Source organism: Schistocerca serialis, chromosome 2, assembly GCF_023864345.2.
Source record: "Schistocerca serialis cubense isolate TAMUIC-IGC-003099 chromosome 2, iqSchSeri2.2, whole genome shotgun sequence".
Taxonomy (NCBI): domain Eukaryota; kingdom Metazoa; phylum Arthropoda; class Insecta; order Orthoptera; family Acrididae; genus Schistocerca; species Schistocerca serialis.
The window spans coordinates 647,179,237-647,198,870 of NC_064639.1; the positions used below are offsets into that span (position 1 = coordinate 647,179,237).

The window sequence follows — 19,634 nt, forward strand, 5'->3', positions numbered from 1 at the left end:
ACATCATCAGTGCTAGAATACAAGGAAATTACAGAATCAGAACTGATTTACATAAAACAATAAGTAAAGCAACGCGATTAGCAATAGAAATAGTCCATTTTAGTCAACATACCATTTGAGTGAGTTACAATAAAAAAAACTCCCAGCACTACATGTCATCATATGACTTTACTGGTCTACAGGCAGAAGGAAACTGAGGATTTTGTTTACAGCAAGTACAGGTAATTCAGTTTATATCATGTAGCGTAAGTAACGATCTCCATATTCGAAAATCAACTAACCCAGTTTCTTTCTGATGTAACAGTTTCAACCAATTTTTTATTAAGTAAAATCAGCAAGCACAGTATGTTTGCATGTTTGTATTGTTGTCTACAGTCAGAAGACTGATTTGATGCAGCTCTCCATGCTACTCCATCCTGTGCAAGCCACTTCATCTTCGTGTAACTACTGCAACCTATATCGTTCTGGATCTGCTTGTTGTATTCATCTCTTGGTCTTCGTCTACGATTTTTACCCGTCCACGCTTCCCTCCAGTATTAAACTGGTGATCCCTTGATGCCTCAGAATGTGTACTACCAACCGATCCCTTCTTCTAGTCAGGTTGTGCCACTAATTTTTCTCCCCAATTCTATTCAGTGCCATCTCATCAGTTACATAATCTACCCGTCAAATCTTCAGCATTCTTCTGTAGCACGACACTTCAAAAGATTCTATTCTCTTCTTGTCTGCACTGTTTAATGCCGACATTTCGCTTCCAGACATGGCAACACTCCGTACAAATAATTTCAAGTAATCTATACTCAATGTTAACAAATTTCTCTCCTTCAGAAACGCTTTTCTGACAATTGCCAGTCTACATTTTGTATCCTCTCTTATTCGACTGTTATAAGCTATTTTGCTGCCAAAATAGCAAAACTCATCTACTGCTTTAAGTGTCTCATTTCCTAACCTAATTCCCTCAGCATCACCTGATTTAGTTCTACTGCATTCCATTATCCTCGTTTTGCTATTGATGTTCATCTTGTATCCACCTTTCAAGACACTGTCCATTCCATTCAACTGCTCTTTCAAGTCCTTTGCCGTCTTTGACAGAATTACAATGTCATCGGCTAAAGTCAAAGTTTTTGCTTCTTCTCCCTTCCTTTGGTTACCTTACTTTTCCTCAATATACAGATTGCATAACATCGGGGACAGGCTAAAACACTGTCCCACTCCCTTCTCAACCACTGCTTCCCTTTCGTGACCCTCGACTCTTGTAAATTCCATCTGGTTTCTGTACAAATTGTGAATTACCTTTCGCTTCCTGCATTTTACCCCTGCCACCTTTAAAATTTTAAAGAGTATTCCAGTCAACAGTGTCTAAAGCTTTCTCTAAGTTTACGAATGCTATAAACGTATGATTGCCTTTCCTTAACATAATTTCTGTGAGAACTCTCAGGGTCAATATAGCCTTACGTGTTCCTAAATTTCTCTGGAATCCGAATTTATTTTCCCAGAGATCGGCCTCTAACAGTTTTCCATTCATCTGTAAAGAATTCATGTTCGTATTTCACAGCCGTAACTTATTAAACTGATGGTTCGGTAATTTTCACAGATGTCGGCACCTGATTTCTTTGGAATTGGAATTATTATATTCTGCTTGAAGTCTGAAGATATTTCGCCTGTCTCATACGTCTTGCTTACACGTTGGAAGAGTTTTGTCATGGTTGGCTCTCCCAAAGTTATCAGTAGTTCCAAAAGAGTGTTGTCTACTCCCAGGGCATTGTTTTGACTTAGGTCTTTAAGTGCTCCCATCTCCATCTGTGTCCTCTTCCATTTCCATAATATTGCCCTCAAGTACATCTCCCTTATATAGATCCTCTATTTACCCCTTCCACCTACCTGCTTTCCCTTCATTGCTTAGGACTGGTTTTCCATCTCAGCTCTTGATATTCATACAGGTCGTTCTCTTTTCTCCAAATGTGTACTTAATTTTCCTCTAGGCGGCATCTGTCTTACCCTTAGCGATATGTAATTCTACATCCTTAAATTTGCCCTTTAGCTATTCACTCTCAGCCATTTTGCACTTCCTGTCGATCTCATTTTCAAAAACTTTTGTATTCCCTTTCACCTACTTCATTTACTGCACTTTTATGTTTTCTCCTTTTATTGATTAAATTCAATATCTTTAATGTTACCCACGGATTTCTACCAGCACTCGTCTTTTTACCTACTTGATCCTCTGCTGACTTCACTATTTCATCTCTTAAAGCCAGCCAGTCTTCTTCTACTGTGTTCCTTTCCCTTTTTCTTGTCAGTCGTTCCCTAATGCTCCTTCTGAAAGTCTCTACAACCTCTGGTTCTTTCAGTTTATCCAGGTCCCATATCAATAAATTCCTACCTCTATTCAGTTTCTTCAGTTTTAATCTGCGGTTCATAACCAATAAATAGTGACCAGAATCCGCATCTGCTCCCAGAAATGTCTTCCAATTTAAAACCTGGCTCAGAAATCTTTGTCTTACCATTATATAATCAATCTGAAATTCCGTTGCCCCCAGGTCTCTTCCACGTATACTGCCTCCTTTCATGATTCTTAAACCAGGTGTTAACTAAGAATAAATTATGCTCTGTGCAAAATTTTACCAGTCGGCTTCCTCTTTCATTTCTTTCCCCAAGTCCATATTTCCTTACTGCTTTTCCTTCCCTCCCTTTACCTACTATCGAATTCCAGTACCCCATGACTGTTAAATTTTCTTCTCCCTTAACTACCTGAATAATTTCTTTTATCTCATCACACATTTCCTCAATCTCCTCCTCATCTGAGGAGCTAGTTCGCATATAAGCTTCTACTACTGTGATGGGTGTGTGCTCCCTGTCTATTGTGGCTACAATTACGACTCAAAGCGCTGTCCATAATAGCTTTTCCGTGTTCCTACTTTTTTATTCATTATTAAACCTACTCCTGCATTACCAACGTTTGATTTTGTATTTAAAATCCTGTAATCACCTTACCAGAAATCCTGTACCTCCTGCCACCGAACCTCACTAACTCCAACCATACCTAAATTTAACCTATCTATTTCCCTTTTTAAATTTTCTAACCTACCTGCTCAATTAAGGATCTGACATTCCACGCTCTGATCCGTAGAACTCCTGTTTTGTTTCTCCTGATAACGACGTCCTCCTGAGTTGTCCCCCGCCCGTAGATCATAATGGGGGATTACTTTACCTCCGGAATATTTTAACCAAGAGGATGCCGTCATCATATACTCATACAGTAGAGCTGCATGCCCTCGGAAAAATTATGTCTGTAGTTTCCCCTTGCTTTCAGCTGATCGCAGTACCAGCACAGCAACACTGTTATGGTTGGTGTCACAAGTCCAGATAATCACCCAGACTGATGCCTTGCCACTGCTGCTACTGCAAACGCTGCTGCCCCTCTCCAGGAACCATATGTTCGTCTGGCCTCTCAACAGATACCCTCTATTGTCATTGCACCTGTGGTATGGCTACCTGTATCGCTGAGGCACGCAAGCCTCCCCACCAGCGGGAAGGTCCATGGTTCATGGGGAGGTATATTAACAAATCCCCTTTTAAAAGACATGAAGCAACGCAGATTTTCAATGCATTTATTCATATGTTAGGGGTGAAGCGATCCACCAATTTGTTTGCAAAAGAATATTAATTGGTTATACAACTGTCCCCTACGTAATTTTACATCACATTCGAAATGGCTATGGTTCAAATGGGTATGGTTCAAATGGCTCTGAGCACTATGGGACTTAACATCTGAGGTCATCAGTCCCCGAGAACTTAGAACTACTTAAACATAACCAAGGACATCACACACATCCATGCCCAAGGCAGGATTCGAACCTGCGATCGTAGCGGTCGCGCGGTTCCAGACTGAAGTGCCTAGAACCGCACGGCCACGCCGGCCGGCCATTCGAAACGAAAACTAAAAATTCGTTGAGGATGATTCTGAAGTCTGGCATAATCGTTAGTAACATAGCGTTATGTGATTACGAAATAATTCACTTAAAATAATATAATAATTCATAGGAATGGTTTTTTGAGGTATGTTAAAATGACAGTAAAATACTGAAGACAAACGTGACAAGGCTACTTTAACCAGGTGCTGTTAATAAATACATACTAATGCCTTCTATCGACGTAAATTTCTCATGTAACATATTAAGTAACTCCAGATGTGGAGCGTAACTTGCAAAGAACAGTGTAACACATGGGCTTATATTTGGCCTGTTAGGGAAACGGTTGAACAGTGTTTTAATTGTCTGATAGCAAAACCGATGTAGCATAGAACAGTACTAACAAAATGGAAGCCAAACCGATACCCTGACAACAATAAGTTATGTTCCCACATACTACCATCCCTACAGTCGTCTTATTTAAGGGAGGCCAACATTTCGAAACTACTTTCCTACTGGATCGTGACGTCTCGTCCGCTGTCGCAGGAAACCGTCGAAAAACTCCCGAAACCGGCTGCTTTTCATAAGCATTTACACGATGAGCAGCGAAGGTGGAGCTCTGAACTATATTCCGCCTACCCAATGCTACATGCTTACCAAACCTCAGCTCTACTCTTCTACCTGTCTGTCAGTTTAGTTTTCTGTTAAATGTATTCTTAAACTTCTTCTAGCTGAACAACAAAAGGAATTAGTCACCATTCAACACATTGCCAGAGTGAACAACTTCCCTCCCATTATTTAGATACAATTAAAAAGAAAGATTGTAAAAATACCGAAATGTAAAAGAACATTGTAGGTAACAGTAAAATGGAAGACATAAATTACAAATACATTTGCTTGCCGTACTGTAGCACGTTTAGCATAAGAATAGCATCGTGTTCCAAAACACGAAACGTAAAAGTTTCCTTTTCAGCTACAAACATTCTTGGACATATTTTGGCTAATGGTGTTGATACTAGAAATGTGTACCACGAATCATATGTGTAGATGATAAAATTTCCACACTGTGATGCCTGTTATGTGGTACAGACAGACAGACAGACAGACAGACCTGAGATGAGTTTTCGTGAGCATATAGTTTTGATAAGCGGGCTCTGAGCACTGTGGGACTTAACTTCTGAGGTCATCGGTCCCCTAGAACTTAGAACTACTTAAACCTAACTAACCTAAGGACATCACACACATTCATGCCCGAGGCAGGATTCGAACCTGCGACCGTAGCGGTCGCGCGGTTCAAGACTATAGCGCCTTGAACCGCTCGGCCACACAGGCCGGCGTAAGCGTGCAAAAATACGATGAAATTAGAGATAACCTCTTGGCTGAGATGGGCGGTGCTCAGGGGCACTAAATACCCTCATAATTATTACTATCGCTATCAGGGAACTTCCCGTAACCCTCGACATAAGCAGCCTTGTAAAGGGAATTTTCAGAGCCTACATTCTTGGTAGAACATAGGGTGTCTTTCCCACGGCAAACAACAAGGATAAGGGGAGCAATTAAAGGCAAATTTGTTAGAGATAAAAAGGCGAGTGCGGTTTACTTTTAGATGTAAGGGTTCCACGTTCTTCATGAATGCGATAATGATTCCTCAACAGGGGACAGAAGTAATTTTGCGGATGGAATTCCTGTGAAAATATACGCGCCTGGATAGACGTCAACGTTGCAGCGCCGAACCCGGGGTAATGAGCTGCCTACCATCACCACTTACTAACTGAAATCGAGCTCATCTGACTAGGCCAACGCTTTCCAGTCGCCTAGGGCTGATCCCTTATGTCACGACACCAGGAGAGGCGCTGCAGGCGATGTTGTGCTGTTACCAAAGGCACCTGCCATAGTCCATTAACGCTAAATTTCGCTGCACTGTCCTAACGGACACGTTCGTACGTTCCACAATGATTTCTGCGGTTACTCCACGTAGTGTTGCCATTCTGTTAGCATTGAGGACTCAACGTAAACGCCACTGCTCTCGGTCATTAAGTAAAAGCCCGTCGGCCACCGCATTGTCCGTGGTGAAAGGTAACCGCCGAAATATCGTATTCGGGGCACAATATTGACACTGCGGATCGTGGAATGCAGAATTCCCTAAAGTTTTCCGAAATGAAATGCCCCATGCGTTTAGCTCCAAGTCTGTTAATTTCCGTAGTGCGGCCATAATCTTGTCGCAAATCTTTTGACGTGAATCACCTGAATACAAATGACAACTCCGCCAATGCACTGCCCCTTTTTTTGTCACAAGAATCACCTGCGTGCAAGTGACAGCTCCGCCAATGCACAGCTCTCTTACATCTTACGTACGTGATATTACCGCCATCGGTATGTGTATGTGCATATCGCTATTTTTTCACCTCTCCGTATATTCTTGTGAGGGGAAGTATAAATGAATAGGTGTTAACGACTTCAGAGACAGATGCATCTCGCGCAGTTGCTTTCATTTTTAAACTTGTCTATAGGCTCAACTTTGCTGGTCGCAAAATCGCATTGGCGACGATCCTTTATTACAGAAGCATAACGTTTGCGTTTTAAATGTTTCAGATTGCAGTGCTGTCATCATTACCGAGGATTATGACTCGTGACATTCCTAAAAAATTGTTATTCTTGTTATTATTTTGTGGTGCCTCACTTCGTTGTTTTGTTTCTGTACGCTTTGTCCATATGATGTATAAGATATAAGTTTGCTACTGAGATATCGAATATGGAAGGAAAGGACGTAAGAAGATAGACGTCGAGGTCATTTGAGACGGACCAGAAGCTCGGATTATGTCAAGGATGGGGAAGGAAATCGGCCGCGCCCTATCAAGGGAACCATATTTGCCCGGAGCGATTTAGGGAGTCCAGTTCCGCTAACCACTGCGCCACCTCGCTCGCTGAGATACTCAATTTGCCTTTAGGGTAAACCATTACGTTTTGGCTCATGACGTGTTTTGAAAGGGGTAGCGAATCATAGCGTGTCGCAAAAGGTGCTTTTTGAGTGTGGCGCGAGGACGATTAATGGATTTCGTGTTTTATAATAATTTATAATTCGTGGTACGATTCTATGGGACAAAACTGCTGAGGTCATCGGTCCCTACGCTTTCACACTGCTTAATCTATCTTCAACTAACTGACGCTAAGGACAACACACACAGCCATGCCCGAGGGAGACCTCGAACCTCCGGCGGGGGGAGCCGCGCGAACCGTGACAAGCCGCCCTGGACCACGCGGCATATCGTGTTCTGCGTGGTCAAAGGACACACTGTAAATCTTGTTGCGAGTATTTCGGTCTACTAGCAGCTGCCTAGAACGTACTGTATGATCCAAAAGTCCGTTAACATATGAAAATGCACTAACTGAAGCACACATGCCTGAAATGACAAGTGATTTCGTTGAAACGAGAGAGGAGTGCAAATACCACCCAACAGATGGCGCTAGATAGCAACACGTCAGTGATGCCGCATGAGATTCGTGTATAAAATTGTACGTAGTGAGAAAGGGAGTCAGTTACCAAGATTTCATTCCGTTTGATTACTGGTTGAGGGGTTACCTGAAGTCGCAAGTCTACATCACTGGGGATGCTAAAAGACAACATCCTACGGCAGTTTCTCACAATACCGGCTGACTTTCTGTGCAGTACTGTTCACAACATTTTCCCTTCACTATCGGAAACGTTGATGACCGACAGGCGACATTTTCAGTCTTTGTTATAAAGAACATGAACGTCGTCGTATTTGCTATAAATTAGTTCTGATGCAAATTATTGCTTTTGTGTCATACTGAGCGCCATTTGTTGGTCATTTTGTGCACTTCAATTCAGTTACATTATTCCGCGAAATTTTGAATTTTTAAACGTTACTGGATTTTCGTGTCACCCTACACGTTACTTGAACCGTGCAACTAGGAAACGTTAAGTTTCCCCCACCTCACTGAAATCCATATCGGCAGATGAGTTATTGATCACCGAAAATAATTTATTAAAGTGAATATTTCAGTGGCAAAATGATTTGATTTGATGGGTAATTAATGAGAATGTCTGAACCAGGATTTGCTTGTATTTGCTGCGTAATCATGTTGATTATGAGCAAGTGAATTAAAATTAACCATGAAGCGAAAGTTACTTTATATTAAAATGTACCATGGTTCCACGTTAACATTCACTGCAAATTTCTGTAATTGTAAAAAGGTAGCAACAGAATTACACTGTGCCGCGCTGAGGTTGTGTTTAGTAGCTCCACTCACCGAAGTTTCAATTGTTTCAGAGGCAGGTGAGGTGCGGGGGAGGCTTAAGAGGTATATCAGGTAGCGTGTACTGGAGGGACCGGCCGACCTCCTAATGGATTACCGGACCTACGGGCCGACACGCGGAAGATGAGAGGCGAGCCGCCACACACCTGTCTGCTCAGGGGACAGCCTGATGAGCACCAGGGTCAGCGAAAACGTAGCTACTGCATGTGGCCATCCATTCACCAGAAGAGTTGCTAAGTGTGACACCTTAAACCTTTACAGTTTGAATGCCCGCTCTGAGTTCAGGAAGAGACAATTCTTTTTCGTAAATCAGCACATTGATGTAATCAGTTTCACTGTGTTTTTGTGTATCAAAATATTTAGCTCTATCAAAGTTCTTATCGACAATGTAGGCGAATTATTGTGTCTATCTTAGCATTAAAAAACGCCTTTTTATGTCTCATGGAATAAAGTGAGTTATTGCAGACCGTCCCATAAGATGTTACTGCTTCCCGGAAAACAATAAATGTGTGAGTTCCTTTTCTATTTTTGATAGTAGCATCTAAAAAGTTTATACTCTCCCCCCCCCCTCCCCAGACAGCAGACGTCCTTAAAAATGAGTGTCGGTAATAAAATAACAGTCACAGCTACTTCACACATTATCCGCAACTTGTTTTAAGAAGTAATTCAGCAAAACGAAATAAAATTCGAGAAATTATTGTTGTCATATTTTTATAAACGTATTATAAATGTATTTTATAAATGTTGTGTATACCGCCTCCGTAGCTGAATGGTCAGTGTGGCTGATTGACATGCGGGGGACCCGGGTTCGATTCGTAGTACTGTCAGGGGATTTTCCTTGGTGGGAGGACTGGTACGGGATGCACAGACCCTTGTGAGGACACCTGAGCAGCTACTCGACCTACTTGTTCCAGGATCAAGAAACCCGACTGGAAACTGCTGGAAGAGCGGTGTACTGACCACCTAATTGCACCGCCGGGGGCCAGAACGCAGAACTTCCCTTTACTTTATACGTAATTTATTAATTTCTTATGTTTGTATTCGATAGGAGAATTTCACACGATAGATAAGATTACGGGTTTGAGCTCTATCCACTACGCAGTTTAAAGCTGTCCAGGAAGTTCAGAACAGCACACGCCGCAACAGATGAAATGATTGATTGTGGACACAATAGAGAATTTACAAATGTAACGAGCCACTTGGACGCCATTATTTGGTGCGCAGACATGAAACTGCGAGAGTCATCGGTAATTATCACATCTGCTCGCCTCGTCTCACCTTTCAGCCTTGCTAGCCCAGGCGTTAATCGGGCACGTGTCGCGGTCTTACGTATTGGCTGAGAGCTCCGGCTACTCCCACTCCACGCACGCGCAGGCAACTTATTCTTATCTGACGTTCATGCATTAAGTGAGGGAGAATGGTAGGCGCTGGCTGCCTTACGAAAGAAGGTTCTGGATTTCATAGCTACCGTGTCAGTCTGCAAGAAGTTCTGTAGCCGGGTCTGTACTTACGTGCAGCATTTTACGTCACACATTCACTTTATATTAATTTGATGGACAGTGACTGGTCTGCGACTAATGCACCTCGTATTCATCATACATGATGAAACAGAAAGTAGGGGACGTTTCCACAATCCAATAAAACTAGAAGCGATGAAGGAAAGAAATTTCATTTATAATAATTGAAACCTTACAACTTTGCCATTTACAAAACATTGATGGCATCTATCATTTTTTTACAATTACGCCCTTTAGATGGCGTCCTCCTGTACGAGTACATTCGTGAGATCTGCTGTCGAGATTCCTCATTGACCGTTGCAAAATGTCAGCTGGGATACTGTGAATCGCATCCCGAATTCTTTATTTTAACTCATCCATGGTTCTTGGTCGAGTCGTATAGACTTTGCTCTTGAGGTAGCCCCACAAGGAAAAATCACAAACGGATAAATCTGGCGATCTAGGAGGCCAGAGTAGAAATATGATTGAGAAATATGATGAAATACATGACGTTAAGCTGTATAGATATACTGATTTTGAAGGACAGGAAAAACCTGAACCTGAGGGTGCCTCTTCACGCAGCACACGACAGTTCATCTCCAGAGCAACAGGAATAATACAGTCAAATTGGTATGAGCTATCTCCACCAAAAAGACGAGACCCAGTGTGTCAGAAGATATTGATGACAGCGTACTAGAGGATATTGGTGAAGACTATTCCTACAACAAACTAATGAGGCGCTATAAGTGCATTAAAAGTAAATCAGAATGCAGATTAATTCTAAATTATCTGTGTAGCAAAAGGCGAGCAGGAGCTCGTTCCAAAGCAAACAAACTGTAGCAATTACGAACTATAGAAAAGCATGTAATATTGCAATTCGATGCAGGATGGTCGTATGTATCTACAGTTCATTATTGGTATCTGCCGCCGGCCGGAGTGGCCCAGTGGTTCCAGGCACTACAGTATGGAGCCGCGCGACCGCTACTGTCGCAAGTTCGAATCCTGCCTCGGGCATGGATGTGTGTGGTGTCCATAGGTTAGTTAGGTTTAAGTAGTTCTAAGTTCTAGGGGACTGATGACCTCACAAGTTAAGTCCCATAGTGCTCAGAGCCATTTGAACCATTTTTTTTGTATCTGCCAATGTGGGCACTCGAAGCGTATGAAATGATTGGCTTGTACAATTTCGAAGCTTCAGTTTCTTTTATCGAAAATTTTACGGCTCAATGTGGCTTTTCATCCAGACCTAAAGCTACATTTATCATACATAAGGACGCAGAAGTCGATGACTGTTAATATCAGAAAGCAAAACAGTTTGTGACGGAAGTGAGCATGTTTATGGCACAGCAGGGTGTGGAGAAAGGAAATGGTCGGAACAGAGTCAATCCCAGTATGAAATGTCTTCATCGTCAACAATCTCTCACAGAGGAGAGAAAACCACAGCTCGTGTTTTGCAATCTGTACATAGCTCTATCCACATCTAAGCAACTGATGATGTTATATCAGTGACAGGCACACTAGTAAACAAGTTGTTCATCAGTTTTCAAGGGGTACAAGGCACTTTCGGCCCAAACATTTTAAAGAAATCCCTTGTAGATGTGTTTACGTTTACGCTTAAATATAAATAGCTCTCCTGTTATTCATGTTGGCCACGCACCACTGCCATATCATTGTAGAAAGCCATGTTGTTATAAAACAACTTGATTTTCCGAGTGTACGAAATGTCATACACCTAATGTCTATCCAACATCTGTGTCGATCAATGCTTCACTGCATCGGAGCACCTGAAGACGAATTGTTCTTTACGAGTAGTTTAGAAATTAATCTGTCAAATGTATCGGCGCCTCCTGGTCTAACCAGCAGTACCCAAGGAAGTATACGTCTGGAACTGTGTATGCACTCGGTTAGTTTGAGCAGGTGAGACTACGTCACAAAGGACTCTAATTAACAGGCACGCCTCTTGTCGGCGAGTAAACAGGAGGTGTCAGACCACGCCACAGGCCTCCGCCACTCGAAGCCTGCCAAATCGTCTCTGGTATCTGATTGGTTAAAGCACTCAGGCGGTTCCCAGGAACAGAAACATGCCCCACGTGTTCTTCTTATCTCTGCCGCTTGTGGTTCGAGCACATTAGCTAAGACTGGCGTACGACAACCACGACGTATAAGGGCGCTTTGTAGAGAATCGCACCTCGAATTATTAACTTGTTATTATTCATGTAATCTAGAAATTGCATGAACAATGGTCGCAAGCAATGTAGACTTGAATGATGTATTTTCGACCAATGTTTTACAATATGCAAAAAAGATAAAAGCTGCTGAATGTATCTTACAAGGGAAGCATAAAACCCAGGAGACAACGAGTTTGCTCATGCTGTGCACGACTGTAGTTGATACTTACATGAACAAATGCAGCTCTCTTACGATGTAGCCTCTAATAGCTTCCGAGAAACTGAGATTGAAATTTCTACGAGCCTGTTGAATACCATACCTGAGCGGTCTTCAATACAGTACGTAGACGAACTGGCAACGCCGGCCAGTTCCACAGCTGGTTTCTGCAGGCGTTCCAAAAGCAATACAAGAACGGTATACGTTATTCTAAACAGGCATAATCTGTATGATTTCATCTATGATACGCCAATTAATGTATCGATAAAAGTTACTGAGATGTGTAGAAACCACGAATCCAGTTTCTCGAAGGTTATTTCTCTCCTTCATATACCGATGGCGCATGTGACGAATCTGACATGAGCCATATAGTCTCACATTATTTCCACTTATTTTACTAATGTTAACAACTGCTATGTTTTCAGCACCCGAATCAGTTGCAGTTGGTTTAAAAGTCGAAATTACAATGGCGAAAATTAAAATAATTAGCGCAGTCCATGATTCAAATGCATTTTAAAATTCAGTGAGTCTGCAAACCCACCACAAATGCAATTGTAAGTACAAGTAAAAGTTCATTACATCACCTTTCCTGGTTATACCTCACCTAGAATGGACCACTAATATTACCGTTATTATTATTAATTTATTCATTTCCGTTGTAGGGTTAAAATAATGTTGTGGAAAATTAGAAAAAGATAAATAAATTACGAAACTCGAATACAGTACAGGCACACTTCTTATCTGCCGCCTCAGCTTGTTGCGCTAATGCTGCTGCTCTCTGTTATTTTATTCAGTACGGTGTAAATATTTGAATATTGATTTCTAGGAAACGCTTGAACAGAGTATCATACTACAGTAGCATTTCGCTACATCTAAGGATGTACTACAATCATACGAAATTCGGAGCCCTATTATGGCAGGGATAAAAATGTTTATGAAAGAATAAATAGGCTATACGCAAGATCGAACTCCTATATTTAACTCCTAAATTCTATTAAGTCTAATTTCTGACAATCTGAGATGAATAGCTTTGTTTCTTGACAAATATGAATCCAAGAATTCAGTGATGCCCATTGAAGACCGAAATGTGTAGGAATTATATCTTTAAGGTGTTTCAGGACATCAGTGAGGAACTTTGTGGCGTGATAAGTCTCAGAGAGGGTAATTTTTTCTTGTTGCTGTTGTTGTTGTGGTCTTCAGTCCTGAGACTGGTTTGATGCAGCTCTCCATGCTACTCTATCCAGTGCAAGCTTCTTCATCTCCCAGTACCTACTGCAGCCTACATCCTTCTGAACCTGCTTAGTGTATTCATCTCTCTGTCTCCCTCTACGATTTTTACCCTCCATGCCGCCCTCCAATACTAAATTGGTGATTCCTTGATGCCTCAGAACATGTCCTACAAACCGATCCCTTCTTCTAGTCAAGTTGTGCCACAAACTCCTCTTCTCCCCAATTCTATCCAATACCTCCTCCCTAGTTATGTGATCTACCCATCTAATCTTCAGCATTCTTCTGTAGCACCACATTTCGAAAGCTTCTATTCTCTTCTTGTCCAAACTATTTATCGTCCATGTTTCACTTCCATACATGGCTACACTCCATACAAATACTTTCAGAAACGACTTCCTAACACTTAAATCAATACTCGATGTTAACAAATTTCTCTTCTTCAGAAACGCTTTCCTTGCCATTGCCAGTCTACATTTTATATCCTCTCTACTTCAACCACTATCAGTTATTTTGCTCCCCAAGCTCCTTTACTACTTGAAGTGTCTCATTTCCTAATCCAATTCCCTCAGCATCACCCGACTTAATTCCACTACATTCCATTATCCTCGTTTTGCTTTTGTTGATGTTCATCTTATACCCTCCTTTCAAGACACTGTCCATTCCGTTCAAATGCTCTTGCAAGTCCTTTGCTGTCTCTGACAGAATTACAATGTCATCGGAGAACCTCAATGTTTTTATTTCTTCTCCATAGATTTTAATGCCTACACCGAAATTTCTTTTGTTTCCTTTACTGCTTGCTCAATATACAGATTGAATAACATCGGGGAGAGGCTACAACCCTGTCTCACTCCCTTCCCAACCACTGCTTCCCTTCCATGTCCCTCGACTCTTATAACTGCCATCTGGTTTCTGTACAAATTGTAAATAGCCTTTCGCTCCCTGTATCTTACCCCTGCCACCATCAGAATTTGAAAGAGAGTATTCCAGTCAACATTGTCAAAAGCTTTCTCTAAGTCTACAAATGCTAGAAATGTAGGTTTGCCTTTCCTCAATCTTTCTTCCAAGATAAGTCGTAGGGTCAGTATTGCCTCACGTGTTCCAACATTTCTAAGGAATCCAAACTGTTCTTCCCCGAGGTCGGCTTCTTTCAGTTTTTCCATTCGTCTGTAACGAATCCGTGTTAGTAGTTTGCAGCTGAGACTTATTAAACTGATAGTCCGGTAATTTTCACATCTGTCAACACCTGCTTTCTTTGGGATTGGAATTATTACATTCTTCTTGAAGTCTGAGGGAATTTCGCCTGTCTCATACATCTTGCTCATCAGATGGTAGAGTCAGGACTGACTCTCCCAAGGCTGTCAGTAGTTCTAATCGAACGTTGTCTACTCCCGGAACCTTGTTTCGACTTAGGTCTTTCAGTGCTCTGTCAGACTCTTCACGCAGTATCATATCTCCCATTTCATCTTCATCTACATCCTCTTCCATTTCCATAATATTGTCCTCTACAACATCGCCCCTGTATAGACCCTCTATATACTCCTTCCACCTTTCTGCTTTCCCTTCTTTGCTTAGATCTGGGTTTCCATCTGAGCTCTTGATATTCATGCAAGTAGTTCTCTTTTCTCCAAAGGTCTCTTTAATTTTCCTGTAGGCAGTACATCCTTAGATTTGTCTTCTATCCATGCCTGCTTAGCCATTTTGCACTTCCTGTCGATCTCATTTTTGAGACGTTTGTATTCCTTTTTGCCTGCTTCATTTGTTGCATTTATGTATTTTCTCCTTTCATCAGTTAAATTCAGTATCTCTTCTGTTACCCAAGGATTTCTACTAGCCCTCGTCTTTTTACCTACTTGCTCCTCTGCTGCCTTCACTATTTCATCCCTCAAAGCTACCCATTCTTCTTCTACTGTACTTCATTCCCCCACTCCTGTCAATTGTTCCCTTATGCTCTCCCTGAAACTCTGTACAACCTCTGGTTCTTACAGTTTATCCAGGTCCCATCTCTTTAAATTCCCACCTTTTTGCGGTTTCTTCAGTTTTAATCTACAGTTCATAACCAATAGATTGTGGTCAGAGTCCACATCTGCCCCTGGAAATGTCTTACAATTTAAAACCTGGTTCCTAAATCTCTGTCTTACCATAATATAATCTGATACCTTCTAGTATCTCCACGGTTCTTCCATGTATACAACCTTCATTCATGATTTTTGAACCAAGAGTTAGGTATGATTAAAGTTATGCTCTGTGCAAAATTCTACCAGGCGGCTTCCTCTTTCATTTCTTAGCCCTAATCCATATCTCCTACTATGTTTCCTTCTCTTCCTTTTCCTGCTGTTGAATTCCAGTCACCCATGACTATTAAATTTTCGTTTCCCTTCACTACCTGATTAATTTCTTTTACCTCATCATACATTTCATCAATTTCTTCATCATCTGCAGAGCTAGTTGGCACATAAACTTGTAATACTGTAGTAGGCGTGGGCTTCGTATCTATCTTGGCCACAATAATGCGTTCACTATGCTGTTTGTAGTAGCTTACCCGCACTCCTATTTTTTTATTCATTATTAAACCTACTCCTGCATTACACCTATTTGATTTTGTATTTATAACCCTGTATTCACCTGACCAAAAGTCTTGTTCCTACTGCCACCGAACTTCAATAATTCTCACTATATCCAACTTTAACCTATCCAATTCCCTGTTCAAATTTTTAAATCTATCTGCCTGATTAAGGGATCTGACGTTCCACGCTCCGATCCGTAGAACGCCAGTTTTCTTTCTCCTGATAACGACGTCCTGTTGTGTAGTCCCCGCCCGGAGATCCGAATTGGGGACTATTTTACTTCCGGAATATTTTACCCAAGAGGACGCCATCATCTTTTAATCATACATCAAAGCTGCATGCCCTCTGGAAAAATTACGGCTGTAGTTTTCCCGTGCTTTCAGCCGTTCTCAGTACCACAACAGCAAGACCGTTTTGGTTAGTGTTACAAGGCCGATCAGTCAATCATCCAGACTGTTTCCCCTGCAACTACTGAAAAGGCTGCTGCCCCTCTTCAAGAACCATACGTTTGTCTGTCCTCTCAACAGATACCCCTCCGTTGTGGTTGCACCTACGGTACGGCTATCTCTATCGTTGAGGCATGCAAGCCTCCCCACCAACGGCAAAGTCCATGATTCGTGGGGGTGGGGGGTGATATTTTTTGTTGAAGAACGTATCTTTTAGCCCGTAGTTTATGAGTTATCCGCGGTAATAAGTCACTGTTTGTGGTATCCAACGCTGCGGGTGGTAGCCAACGGTTTCAGTCGCTCACTTGTGAGGTCTTGGAGCTAACGCCGATTGCAAATTATTTGAGCTCACTGGCACGATTTTGCTTTACAGTGAGGTGAGGAGCAATGGAAAAGACACCGTATCTATAGGCATCAGTTTCTTAACAGGAGATAACAACAGCATAGTAGGCTCACTGGATGAAGAAATAACCACCCCTTCAAAAGAGATATTAGATACGTTTGTAATACAGTATTTCAAACAGAAAGACTAAAGTGTTTAATTTTTTATATCACAATATTTACTATTACAATATTTTCTGCCGTAGGACGATAAGAATAAAATATTGTTATTTAATAGGTATGTTCTTCGGAATCACAATTAGAGAGGCTACATACTTACTATACTCATTATACGTATACAGCAAGATAATAACAAAGTGAGACCCGTTTTCTTAGTTGGGTACGTCGACCATAAAAATTTTACCATGCTGGTCTTATGATGGTATCTGTCGTGGATGATTACTGAGAGGCTAATGACACACAGTATAGCAGTTCACTTGGCCGAAATACGAAGGAAGGCAATGAGTTGACGGGCATGCTGGATAATTTCAATGGTCCATTGTTAAAGCGATCGAACTTAGCTCTTCCGGTGCCCGTTATATGGCGCACCTTGTAGTGATCAAGGGTACACAACGGCAAATATCTTTCACTATAACTCTGGCGATTTTCAATGTAAATTTTTTAGTAGAGCGATTTATGTGGTAGTAGCCTGAGACAGCTTCCAGTAAATATGTGAGAGGATTAAAAAACCTAAGCTGACTAACGTGGCATCTGTCTTACTCATTACATTATTTATATGTTTTGTTTTACATTCAACTTTCATTTTACCAAGGTAACTAAAATTTTTCATCATTGAATGAATTATCCACTACTGTTTGAGGTTAGTTGAAATCTACAGCGTGCAGACAATGATGGCGTGAGGGCGCGTCATGGAGGAAGCTCTCGATTGGGTCGTAGCCAGTGGCATCATGCGTTTACTCAGGTGTGGACGACTTTGTTACCGGGAGGTGTGCGCCTGGCAACACCTACAATATGTCTGCTACTTCCGTAGCAACGTTCTGTGGCACATTTACCAGTTCATTTGAACAGTTACATCCAAGCACCCTACACGCATTCTTGAAAAGGTGTGGTGCCAGTGTACGCGAAAAATGACGACCAGTCAGGCCGATTAACCTACTGGTAAGGACCTCCTAACCGTCAGCGTCATACGACGTCTCGATGTTAATAGTCTGATGTCTCGCTCTCACAGAAATGCTTAAGAATTGAACTAAAAAGCATCATCTTCAATGTGTGCATTCCTCTCCATACATAGAAAACCTTCATTAACTGTTTCATCACACTGAGTTTCAATTGTTTGGAAGTCTCTACCGTGTATAAGAAGACTGGCGCCATTGAAAACAGTTGGACGCCTGTGCATGTAGATAGTGTCGTGAAAGAGACAGCAGGATAAACCCACATCTTCAGGAAATGCACGGGTGCTTCCACATGTAACGTCCGGCTGACAAGCAACTGTGAATTTGACAGTCACGGTCTACTGACTTATAAAGACATCAGGTATCGATATGAATTACTTTAGTTTTCTCAAGTCACTACCGCATAACACATTTCAGCGAGCAACGAAACAGATACGAATCGTACACTGGCTGCTTCTTACGAGGATGTTACATACCCGTACGTAGCCTAGTAATGTCGCTACTATGCCAAAAACTTAGCGAATGGAAGTGAAACAGTCTTTATTCACAATTCCAGGAATTCTGAAGACAATATCTGTGAAAGAAACCTCTGTCGCTTTTCCACAGATTTTAGGGATAGTGTTTAAGTAGCCATCCTTAAATCCATGTGAGCTGTAATAAACAGTTTTGAGGTTTGATTTTGTATCTGGACTCTATTGCATGTTTTTGATTGCAATGTTTTTCGCTGATTCATCCGATTTTTTCAAAACGGGTGACAATGACCGCGTACGACAGGTGTCAACATGTAATCATGCACTGCATCCGTTGGAAAGCTCTACATCTGATTTACCCAATAGAAAATTGTGACTAAAAAGAGGTAGATATTTTTAATGTGCTTAGGAGTGGTACCGTTCATTACTGGATTGTTTCATTGCCGTATGGAGTTCAGACGACACTTGTACCACAAAGGATAGTAACACTTCAACGTTATTCATTTCACGCTAGGTCACGATACTCTTTCCTTCGTCCACCCTTAATAATTTCACTGGTAGTTGATAGGGATAAAAATACGTCGCATTTGACAGCATCTGATTTATGTATGATGTCAAATGAGATATATTCATTTTTTTAAATAATCAAGACGCGAGGTAGGCTAACGGCCAGTTCCTCCTACCAACGTGGACTACCATCTAGCGCTCAGTGTCCACTAAAATTACGTCAGTTTTAAAATACAGGCTTTGCTACTCCCTCTGGACGTTCTGTCCCATTTCCGAAATAGAGTTAGATACTTGACATTTCGAGCCTCACCTGACAGGATGATGCCACGGAATGCTCTGTAAATCAGATTAGATGATAGTATAACTTCATACATGGTTAAGCGTGTAATCAGGTACTGCTGTTAGACGAAGAACCGCCATCTTTACGGTGAACACATTGTAACACGAATGTACTTTTGGTATACTTGTACTCTCCATCGTTATGATTGCGATCTCGAATTACACATCACCACTATGTAGTACTATTCGAATACAAAGAATGTGAGTACATATTGTTACAGACGAAGGCGTTTATACATTTTAGTACAAATACTTTTGATTCAGAGTAGTTTATGGTCATGGACAGAAGCAATTATCTCCGCCTTCGTAGGCGGTCATACGGAACAGACAACGAGGACAAATTTTGTTGGTAATCCTAACATTCTAAAGACTCTCACCTTTCAACTATTTCCCAAAAGCAGAGAGATTACTTTTAATTCCTACCGAAAACCGACTAACTCAAAAAGTCTTTTCCGTTTAATAACCGAAAAACAGAAAAAGGTGGTACCTAATATTTATAC

The 19,634-nt window shown here is 41.5% G+C and overlaps 1 protein-coding gene and 1 non-coding gene across 2 annotated transcripts in view; both read right to left on the bottom strand.

The window, feature by feature from the left end:
• LOC126456303 (alpha-amylase-like) overlaps positions 1-19,169 on the bottom strand; it is a 66,655-nt gene extending 47,486 nt beyond the window's left edge. Inside the window, exon 1 of the mRNA XM_050092053.1 lies at positions 19,106-19,169. Coding sequence (XP_049948010.1) covers positions 19,106-19,169 — 64 coding nt within the window. The remainder of the gene's footprint in view (positions 1-19,105) is intronic.
• On the bottom strand, positions 5,157-5,240 carry Trnas-uga (transfer RNA serine (anticodon UGA)). The gene is given in 2 exon segments: positions 5,157-5,191; positions 5,201-5,240. It is a non-coding gene; the product is annotated as a tRNA-Ser (tRNA).
• Positions 19,170-19,634: the final 465 nt, after the last annotated feature.